This window comes from Oncorhynchus kisutch, linkage group LG11 (assembly GCF_002021735.2).
Source record: "Oncorhynchus kisutch isolate 150728-3 linkage group LG11, Okis_V2, whole genome shotgun sequence".
Classification (NCBI taxonomy): Eukaryota; Metazoa; Chordata; class Actinopteri; order Salmoniformes; family Salmonidae; genus Oncorhynchus; species Oncorhynchus kisutch.
Genome location: NC_034184.2, coordinates 79,992,331 through 80,003,655, shown reverse-complemented (window position 1 = coordinate 80,003,655; position 11,325 = coordinate 79,992,331). Strand labels below are relative to the sequence as shown.

At 47.6% G+C, this 11,325-nt stretch overlaps 1 protein-coding gene across 1 annotated transcript in view; it reads left to right on the top strand.

Annotated features, from left to right (window-relative positions):
• The window catches only part of LOC116376356 (neuropilin and tolloid-like protein 1), a 53,292-nt gene extending 44,732 nt beyond the window's left edge, over window positions 1-8,560 (top strand). The window contains exons 2-4 of the mRNA XM_031836385.1: window positions 6-119; window positions 5,793-6,414; window positions 8,485-8,560. Coding sequence (XP_031692245.1) covers window positions 6-119; window positions 5,793-6,414; window positions 8,485-8,545 — 797 coding nt within the window. The 3' untranslated portion in view covers window positions 8,546-8,560. The remainder of the gene's footprint in view (window positions 1-5; window positions 120-5,792; window positions 6,415-8,484) is intronic.
• The last annotated feature ends 2,765 nt before the right edge of the window (window positions 8,561-11,325 follow it).

Genomic DNA, 11,325 nt, shown 5'->3' with positions numbered 1-11,325 from the left:
CACAGCTCCATGCGACCCGGGTGCCTTCTTCTGTCACAGTAACATGTGTATCAACAACAGCCTGGTGTGTAATGGTATTCAGAACTGTGTCTACCCCTGGGACGAGAACCACTGCAAAGGTGAGATGTCAAACCCAGGCTCAATATTATTAGCATTTTTTATGTCATGACATGAAGATAAAGGGAATCATAGCTATATTCAATACAATTCAGGAGCTGCTTCAAAACCTGTGCTATGCTTGGTGTTTTGACTGATTTGTCCAAAATCGGCTCTACCACTCTCCCTCTCCCAGCTCACTCTCTCCCTCTCCCAGCTCGCTCTCTCCCTCTTCCAGCTCACTCTCTCCCTCTTCCAGCTTACTCTCTCCCCCTCCCAGCTTACTCTCTCCCCCTCCCAGCTCACTCTCTCCCTCTTCCAGCTCACTCTCTCCCTCTCCCAGCTCACTCTCTCCATCTCCCAGCTCACTCTCTCCCTCTCCCAGCTCACTTTCTCCCACTTCCAGCTCACTCTCTCGCTCTCCTAGCTCACTCTCTCCCTCCTAGCTCAGTCTCTCCCTTGCCCAGCTCAATCTCTCCCTCTCCCAGCTCACTCTCTCCCACTCCCAGTTCACTCTCTCACTCTTCTAGCTCACTCTCTCCCTTTTCTAGCTCTCTCTCCCTCATCTAGCTCTCTCCCAGCTCACTATCTCCTTCTCCAAGCTCACTCTCTCCTCTCCCAGCTCACTCTCTCCCTCTCCCAGCTCACTATCTCCCTCTTCTAGCTCACTCTCTCGCTCTCCTAGCTCAATCTCTCCCTCTCCCAGCTCACTCTCTCCCTCTCCCAGCTCACTCTCTCCCTCTCCCAGCTCACTATCTCCCTCTTCCAGCTCACTCTCTCGCTCTCCTAGCTCAATCTCTCTCTCTCCTAGCTCACTCTCTCCCTCTCCCAGCTCACTCTCTCCCTCTCCCAGCTCACTATCTCCCTCTCCCAGCTCACTATCTCCCTCTCCCAGCTCACTCTCTCCCTCTCCCAGCTCACTATCTCCCTCTTCCAGCTCACTCTCTCCCTCTCCCAGCTCACTATCTCCCTCTGCCAGCTCACTATCTCCCTCTCCCAGCTCACTATCTCCCTCTTCCAGCTCACTATCTCCCTCTCCCAGCTCACTATCTCCCTCTCCTAGCTCAATCTCTCTCTCTCCTAGCTCAATCTCTCTCCCTCTCCCAGCTCACTCTCTCCCTCTCCCAGCTCACTATCTCCCTCTTCCAGCTCACTCTCTCGCTCTCCTAGCTCAATCTCTCTCTCTCCTAGCTCACTCTCTCCCTCTCCCAGCTCACTCTCTCCCTCTCCCAGCTCTCTCTCCCTCTCCCAGTTCACTCTCTCCCTCTCCTAGCTCACTATCTCCCTCTTCCAGCTCACTCTCTCGCTCTCCTAGCTCAATATCTCTCTCTCCTAGCTCACTCTCTCCCTCTCCCAGCTCACTCTCTCCCTCTCCTAGCTCACTCTCTCCCTCTTCCAGCTCACTCTCTCGCTCTCCTAGCTCAATCTCTCTCTCTCCTAGCTCACTCTCTCCCTCTCCCAGCTCACTCTCTCCCTCTCCCAGCTCACTATCTCCCTCTCTCAGCTCACTATCTCCCTCTCCCAGCTCACTATCTCCCTCTCCCAGCTCACTATCTCCCTCTTCCAGCTCACTCTCTCCCTCTCCCAGCTCACTATCTCCCTCTCCCAGCTCACTATCTCCCTCTCCCAGCTCACTATCTCCCTCTTCCAGCTCACTCTCTCCCTCTCCCAGCTCACTATCTCCCTCTTCCAGCTCACTCTCTCGCTCTCCTAGCTCAATCTCTCTCTCTCCTAGCTCACTCTCTCCCTCTCCCAGCTCACTCTCTCCCTCTCCCAGCTCACTATCTCCCTCTCCCAGCTCACTATCTCCCTCTTCCAGCTCACTCTCTCCCTCTCCCAGCTCACTATCTCCCTCTCCCAGCTCACTATCTCCCTCTCCTAGCTCAATCTCTCTCTCTCCTAGCTCAATCTCTCTCCCTCTCCCAGCTCACTCTCTCGCTCTCCTAGCTCAATCTCTCTCTCTCCCAGCTCACTCTCTCCCTCTCCCAGCTCACTCTCTCCCTCTCCCAGCTCACTATCTCCCTCTCCCAGCTCACTATCTCCCTCTCCCAGCTCACTATCTCCCTCTTCCAGCTCACTCTCTCCCTCTCCCAGCTCACTATCTCCCTCTCCCAGCTCACTCTCTCGCTCTCCTAGCTCAATCTCTCTCTCTCCTAGCTCACTATCTCCCTCTTCCAGCTCACTCTCTCGCTCTCCTAGCTCAATCTCTCTCTCTCCTAGCTCACTCTCTCCCTCTCCCAGCTCACTCTCTCCCTCTCCCAGCTCACTCTCTCCCTCTCCTAGCTCACTCTCTCCCTCTTCCAGCTCACTCTCTCGCTCTCCTAGCTCAATCTCTCTCTCTCCTAGCTCACTATCTCCCTCTCCCAGCTCACTATCTCCCTCTCCCAGCTCACTATCTCCCTCTCCTAGCTCAATCTCTCTCTCTCCTAGCTCAATCTCTCTCCCTCTCCCAGCTCACTCTCTCGCTCTCCTAGCTCAATCTCTCTCTCTCCTAGCTCACTCTCTCCCTCTCCCAGCTCACTCTCTCCCTCTCCCAGCTCACTATCTCCCTCTCCCAGCTCACTATCTCCCTCTCCCAGCTCACTATCTCCCTCTCCCAGCTCACTATCTCCCTCTTCCAGCTCACTCTCTCCCTCTCCCAGCTCACTATCTCCCTCTCCCAGCTCACTATCTCCCTCTCCCAGCTCACTATCTCCCTCTTCCAGCTCACTATCTCCCTCTCCCAGCTCACTATCTCCCTCTCCTAGCTCAATCTCTCTTTCTCCTAGCTCAATCTCTCTCCCTCTCCCAGCTCACTCTCTCCCTCTCCCAGCTCACTATCTCCCTCTTCCAGCTCACTCTCTCGCTCTCCTAGCTCAATCTCTCTCTCTCCTAGCTCACTCTCTCCCTCTCCCAGCTCACTCTCTCCCTCTCCCAGCTCACTATCTCCCTCTCCCAGCTCACTATCTCCCTCTCCCAGCTCACTATCTCCCTCTTCCAGCTCACTCTCTCCCTCTCCCAGCTCACTATCTCCCTCTCCCAGCTCACTATCTCCCTCTTCCAGCTCACTCTCTCCCTCTCCTAGCTCACTCTCTCCCTCTCCCAGCTCACTCTCTCCCTCTCCCAGCTCACTCTCTCCCTCTCCCAGTTCACTCTCTCCCTCTCCTAGCTCACTATCTCCCTCTTCCAGCTCACTCTCTCGCTCTCCTAGCTCAATCTCTCTCTCTCCTAGCTCACTCTCTCCCTCTCCCAGCTCACTCTCTCCCTCTCCTAGCTCACTCTCTCCCTCTTCCAGCTCACTCTCTCACTCTCCTAGCTCAATCTCTCTCTCTCCTAGCTCACTCTCTCCCTCTCCAAGCTCACTCTCTCCCTCTTCCAGCTCACTCTCTCCCTCTCCTAGCTCACTCTCTCCCACTTCCAGCTCACTCTCTCACTCTCTCCTAGCTCACTCTCTCCCTCTCCTAGCTCACTCTCTCCCTCTCCTAGCTCACTCCCTCCCTCTCCTAGCTCACTCTCTCCCTCTCCTAGCTCACTATCTCCCTCTCCCAGCTCACTCTCTCCCTCTCCCAGCTCACTCTCTCCCTCTCCTAGCTCACTCTCTCCCTCTCCTAGCTCACTATCTCCCTCTCCTAGCTCACTCTCTCCCTCTCCTAGCTCACTCTCTCCCTCTCCTAGCTCACTCTCTCCCTCTCCTAGCTCACTCTCTCCCTCTCCTAGCTCACTCTCTCCCTCTCCTAGCTCAATCTCTCCCTCGATTTTAACACATTAAATCCCAAGTCAATCCAAACCAATCCACTGTGTATCCCCTCCCTGTATCCAATCTATGTTCCTCTCAATCCATGCACAGTGTTTCCTTCACACTCTCCTAATAGAATTCTATCCCACCTGATCCATACCTAATGCTCAGTGTTCCAATGTATGTATTTTACACGGGAGCATTCAGCACAATTCCCTGTGCATTGATCTCTCTCCCTCTCAATCCGTACCTGATTCTGGTGCACACTTCCTTAACTATGTATCCTGTTCACCTGATCCCATGTCATGACCCACTGCCAATAACCCTCTATCCTCAATGAAGATCAAGTCTATAGATATTCCTCTGCTTTTTATTTTATTTCCTGAACTCTCATCTTTTTCCTGATCTTCAGTGCTTCTCTGTTACCTCAGTGTTCTCCACACTCTCTCCGTTTCTCCTTTTAGATCTACACCATGATTCATACAACCCTTTCCCTTCTGTCCTGTTGCTCCTCGGGGGCCATTGTACGTTTAGTTTATTTCCTGATCTATGTTCCCTTTCAACGCCCTCTCCTGATCTCTCCTGACTCCCTCTGTTCTTACAGCTGTCCAATTAGATCCATACAATGATCCTCAGCTCTTTATGTCTGGGCTCCACATCAGTTGGTAGTGTTCCTCCTGACTGACTCCTACAGGGAGGAGGCTAGCACTGGTTCTAGTGGGTTGGTAGTACACACCAAAGGCTGGGCGAACTGTTCCTCCAAGCTCCTTTCAGCTCTGTGGGCTACACACTAACCATGCTGGTGACCAGAGTTTGAACCCAGGCAGCCGCCAAACCTCTCCATTCACTGCATGTTTGTTGCTCTGTCTATCCCTGGTGTTTATTCCTCTGTCTATCCCTGGTGTTTGTTCCTCTGTCTATCCCTGGTGTTTGTTCCTCTGTCTATCCCTGGTGTTTGTTCCTCTGTCTATCCCTGGTGTTTGTTCCTCTGTCTATCCCTGGTGTTTATTCCTCTGTCTATCCCTGGTGTTTGTTCCTCTGTCTATCCCTGGTGTTTGTTCCTCTGTCTATCCCTGGTGTTTGTTCCTCTGTCTATCCCTGGTGTTTGTTCCTCTGTCTATCCCTGGTGTTTATTCCTCTGTCTATCCCTGGTGTTTATTCCTCTGTCTATCCCTGGTGTTTGTTCCTCTGTCTATCCCTGGTGTTTGTTCCTCTGTCTATCCCTGGTGTTTGTTCCTCTGTCTATCCCTGGTGTTTATTCCTCTGTCTATCCCTGGTGTTTGTTCCTCTGTCTATCCCTGGTGTTTGTTCCTCTGTCTATCCCTGGTGTTTGTTCCTCTGTCTATCCCTGGTGTTTGTTGCTCTGTCTATCCCTGGTGTTTGTTCCTGACCCTTTCACCCAGCTGCTGCTCATCAATAACATCTTCATCTTTATCATGTAGTTCATTTCCTCTGTGTGTTGGGAATCATATTTGCTTGTTAACTGTGATCTAGCCGTCTACTGGGATGTGTGTGTGCGCGTGTGCTCGTGCGCGTGTCATTATGCAGGAAGCGTTGGTGCTGTTTTCGTGACTTGTGTGGGTGTAAGTTGGTCATTTCTTAAAGGGGCAGTGCCACACAGTGGAATAATTCTAGAACTGCAGTGTGTTTTACCACTTGGCTACATCTACAAAGAGGAGATGAAAGCAAAGGACACAACCTCTAAATTAGAAACATTAGCATGTCTCCTGACCTCTAAATTAGAAACATTAACATGTCTCCTGACCTCTAAAACAGAAACATTAACATGTCTCCTGACCTCTAAATTAGAAACATTAACATGTCTCCTGACCTCTAAATTAGAAACATTAGCATGTCTCCTGACCTCTACTATTTGGTCTTCTCACTGTATCTCTCTGTCTCCCTCCCACCTATCTCTCTATTTCTCTCTTTCTCTCCCCTCATCCCTTCCCTCTCATCCTCTCCCTCCGTCCCCCTACAGAGAAGAGGAAAGCTAACATCCTGGACAACCTGAACAACACCAACGGCACCATCATCGGCGTCACCTGCTGCATCGTCCTCATCCTCCTCATCGTGTCGGTCATCGTTCAGATCAAACAACCCAGGAAGAAGTACATCCTCCGGCGCGAGGACTTTGACCCCACGATGTTCCAGGAGGTCTTCGAGCCGCAGCATTATGGTCTCTGCACGTTACGCAGCACCACGCATGCCACCGACGCTTCGACGGATCTAGCGGATCTAGCAGAGGACTTGGAGAACTACCACGCGCTGCACCGCTCGTCCTCGCGCTGTGTCCATGACCATCATTGTGGATCCGCCTCCAACCCGGGTTCCGCCCACCTGTCCCAGCTGTCACTCAGTGGGCGGGGAAGCCGTGGGAACCTGAGCTCACGCGAGGCCGCAGCCCTCCTCACGGACCTTCCACCGCAGTCGGTACGGCCGCTGCTGCCCAGCGTTGCCACAGGGAACCGGCGCAGCATCCTAGTGATGAAGCACAGCTACTCGCAGGAAGCGGCCGACAATGGGTGTGACCTCGACGACGACCTGGAAGAGGTTCCCACAACGAGCCACCGACTGTCGCGTCACGAGAAGGCAGTCCAGCGGTCAGTATCTATAGATTTCCATGATAATCCATGATGATCCATGATAAATCAATCTGTCAGTCAATGAAGACATCCTGATAGAAGATGTCATGGTGGAGGGTGACATTGATTTTCCTTCCTTTTTTAAACATTTTCTTTTATCCACCTCTATTTTTCTCCTTTCCTTCATTCTACTGTTCATTTATTTATTTTTATTTTTTGGGGGGAGGGGGGGGTTTAGCTTTCTTTTCTGCTTTCGAACTTCCTTTTTCCGTCAACTCTGTTATCATTCATAAAGGGCTATGCTGAGGTAGTGAGAGCTGCCTCCTCTGTATCTTTACCACTCTCTCTACCTTCATATTGATTTATTACTCCATCTGTGTAGCTCCTGTGGCTCCAGACCACGCCCACAAATACGACCTGTGTCCTTGCTAAGCATTTAGATCTACGTCGTGAATTAAAAAGACTGATTTATGATGTACAACGATAGTGCATGTTGCCTTTTTTTTCTACAGAGGACATGTAGATCAGTCTGTCTGTCTGTCTGTCTACTCTGACCCTCAACACAAGGGCTTGTATTGGTGCCTGGCACCGATAAAGAGGTTATTGATTCATCCATTTAGAATGCAAATAACTTTATTTCCTGAACTCAAAAGATAAAAACATAATTAACTTTTTAATGTTAGAAGTTAACTGTGATAATGTTTTTTTGTGTTTTTTTGTTGTTGGTACAGTTCACTTTGGCATGAACCTGTTTTCTATAAATGATTTAAAATTATATTTTAACATACATGTATCTGCACCTTGATGGCTTGATACATGACATGTTACCAAGAATAAATGGAGGAACACTTCTTGTACCACCAAAATAACTTCCAAAATAACCAAAATAAGTTCCAGTACCTTTGTTGTGCATGCAGTTTGTGTGCTCTACTCTATTCAACCTGTATACCTGTATACATATCGGGGCGGCAGGGTAGCCTAGTGGTTAGAGCATTGGACTAGTAACCGGAAGGTTGCAAGTTCAAACCCCTGAGCTGACAAGGTACAAATCTGTCGTTCTGCCCCTGAACAGTTAACCCACTGTTCCTAGACTAGTTAACCCACTGTTCCTAGACCAGTTAACCCACTGTTCCTAGACCAGTTAACCCACTGTTCCTAGACCAGTTAACCCACTGTTCCTAGACCAGTTAACCCACTGTTCCTAGACCAGTTAACCCACTGTTCCTAGACCAGTTAACCCACTGTTCCTAGACCAGTTAACCCACTGTTCCTAGACCAGTTAACCCACTGTTCCTAGACCAGTTAACCCACTGTTCCTAGACCAGTTAACCCACTGTTCCTAGACCAGTTAACCCACTGTTCCTAGACCAGTTAACCCACTGTTCCTAGACCAGTTAACCCTCTGTTCCTAGACCAGTTAACCCACTGTTCCTAGGCCAGTTAACCCACTGTTCCTAGACCAGTTAACCCACTGTTCCTAGACCAGTTAACCCACTGTTCCTAGACCAGTTAACCCACTGTTCCTAGACCAGTTAACCCTCTGTTCCTAGACCAGTTAACCCACTGTTCCTAGACCAGTTAACCCACTGTTCCTAGACCAGTTAACCCACTGTTCCTAGACCAGTTAACCCACTGTTCCTAGACCAGTTAACCCACTGTTCCTAGACCAGTTAACCCTCTGTTCCTAGGCCAGTTAACCCACTGTTCCTAGACCAGTTAACCCACTGTTCCTAGACCAGTTAACCCACTGTTCCTAGACCAGTTAACCCTCTGTTCCTAGACCAGTTAACCCACTGTTCCTAGACCAGTTAACCCACTGTTCCTAGACCAGTTAACCCTCTGTTCCTAGACCGTCATTGAAAATAAGAATTTGTTCTTAACAAACTTAAATAAAGGTTAAATAAATCCGTCTTGGTTTAACTACAGTACAATTCCCAGCACAGCTATTTCTATATATACAAGACATCCAGAGCTCAAAACTCTGATAACATGTTCAGCTTTTTTTTGTTTGTAGCAAATATATGCATTTATATATGATAATCTCTATGCAAACGTTTGATATTAAACAACAGAGTGGTGACATTTCAGGTTCTGCCTCATTGGCTCTTTGAGCAAACACGAATCAGAATACAACACGACTAGGGTCTAAGACAATCTCAAGGTAAGCCCCCCCCCCCCCACTCTCGCTTATACAACAATAAACATATTGTATGTTGCTGTGTAATTCATAGTTGTACCATGTAAGTCCGTTTCTCAGTCATTGTAGTTTGATGTAGCTTTGATTGTTACATTTTTTTTGTGAAGTTGTTCTGGATATAGTTTGTTTTTTGTATGATTCATTATCATCATCAAGATGGTCCCTCTGCTTGCGGCCATCTTGGTTTTGTGGTGCGTTTTTTGCGTGAAATTTGGCTGCTAGTTTTTTCTTTTTTTCGTGGTTTATTTGAAGCTCGTACTTGTGTCCTCTTCTTATCGAGGGCTCGTCTTGATCATCCTGTTATTATTTACTAGCATGGATTTTTCCAGTCATCTTCCATTGAACCTGTGGACAATAAGGATGTTTCTAACCTTTGACCTGTATTTTAACCTGTATTATTTAACATAAGGATATTTTATTAGCAGACCTTTGATTAAGCATATAGTACTTGTCAAGTACATACACCAATACTAAAATCATAGTTTTAATTCTAAACAAGTTAGTCAACTCTAATGTTTTCAGACATTTACAACATATTCCTGAAGTCACACTTACACATGTATTCTCCTGTTTTCTTGACTTGTTGAATGAATCAAATACTGAACATGGCTTTTTCCAGCATCTGTGTCTACTGTTGTCTTCAGTTTTAGCTTAACGTTCGAAAAGACACTTGCACATCGGAGCTGTATCTATCTTTGTTGCAGGTGCATGGTAACCATTGAGTAACATGAGAGAGAAAATGAAGAAACCCACACACTGCTTTTGCTAGTATCACTCCTCTTTATTAAGCTTTTACGTATCGTCCCCAAGGCTTTTGTGAGTGTTTTTTAATTTGCACCCTTATATAGGAGCAATGTCTACATAAGGGTGCAAATTAAAAACACTCTCGAAGGCCTTGAGGCCGATACGTAAACCTTAATATAGAGCAGTGTGTGGGTTTCTTCATTTTTTCTCTTTCAAGTTACCTTCATTTGAAAGCATATTATTGAATGTCTTTAGTCGGGTAATACTTTAAGTGAACGTTCCGTCATAATGCCTAGATAAGGTTGTCATATCACATATCACCGAGACATATCACCGAGACATATCACATTTCACCGAGACATATCACATATCACCGAGACATATCACATATCACCGAGGCATATCACATATCACCGAGACATATCACATATCACCGAGACATATCACATATCACATATCACCGAGACATATCACATATTGCCGAGACATATCACATATCACCGAGACATATCACTGAGACATATCACATATCACCGAGACATATCACATATCACCGAGACATATCACATATCCTCGAGACATATCACATATCACAGAGAAATATCACATATCACCGAGACATATCACATATCACCGAGACGTATCACATATCACATATCACCGAGACATATCACTGAGACATATCACATATCACCGAGACATATCATATATCACAGAGACATATCACATATCACCGAGACATATCGCCGAGACATATCACATATCACATATCACCGAGACATATCACATATCACCGAGACATATCACATATCGTCTCGGACTCCCTCATGATAGTATTATGCTGGAACATTCAAATAAACTGTTACCCTAAACTATCATTCAGTGTGAGAAATGTTGACTCCTGTGATGTGTTTGTGTGTGTTAGCTTTCGTTCTACTATATATGTTGATTGTTTCCATCATATAAACTTCTTGAGAATAGTGCAATTCTGGATCAGCACCAATGGGCTGAAATATGAAAATACTGACCGGAGATTCACATCAGCATAATGGCGATGGTGGTGGTGGCGATGGTGGTGATGATGATGGTGGTGATGGTGATGGTGGTGGTGATGATGATGGTGGTGATGGTGATGGTGATGGTGGTGGTGATGATGGTGGTGGTGGTGGTGATGGTGATGGTGGTGGCGATGATGGTGGTGGTGGTGATGGTGGTGGTGATGGAGGTGATGGTGATGATGGTGGTGATGATGGTGGTGGTGGTGGTGGTAATGGTGGTGGTGATGGTGGTGGCGATGATGGTGGTGGTGGTGATGGTGGTGGAGGTAATGGTGATTATGATGGTGGTGGTGATGATGTGGTGGTGATGGTGATGGTGGTGATGGTGATGATGGTGATTATGATGGTGGTGGTGATGATGGTGGTGGTGGTGATGATGATGATGATGGTGGTGGTGGTGATGGCTATGGTGGTGGTGGTGGTGGTGGTGATGGTGGCGATGGTGGTGGTGATGATGGTGATGATGGTGGTGGTGATGGTGGTGATGATGATGATGGTGGTGATGGTGGTGGTGATGATGGTGGTGGTGGTGGTTATGATGATGATGATGATGGTGGTGACGGTGGTGATGATGGTGATGAAGGACTGATGGAAATAGAGAATATGTCATATGTAACAAACTGGAACAAAGTAGCTAGAGAGATGAAAACAATTGCCTGAATATAGACCGGCTAGAAAGTCTGGAAACTTGAATTTAAGTAGGCTACTATTCTCACCCTATATTGTCAAGTCAGAGTTGAATGCCCATTAAAGGGGAATGGAAACACTTTAGGAAGTAAATCAGATTTACAGTTACAGTTAGATGGCATTCTAAATCATACTGTTTCCATTCCCCTTTAAGAAGGTACATTATTATCAACTAAACATTTTGGGTGAATGCATTGTGGGAAGCACGTTTTGTTGCTCAAATGTATCATCAACAACGAGGAC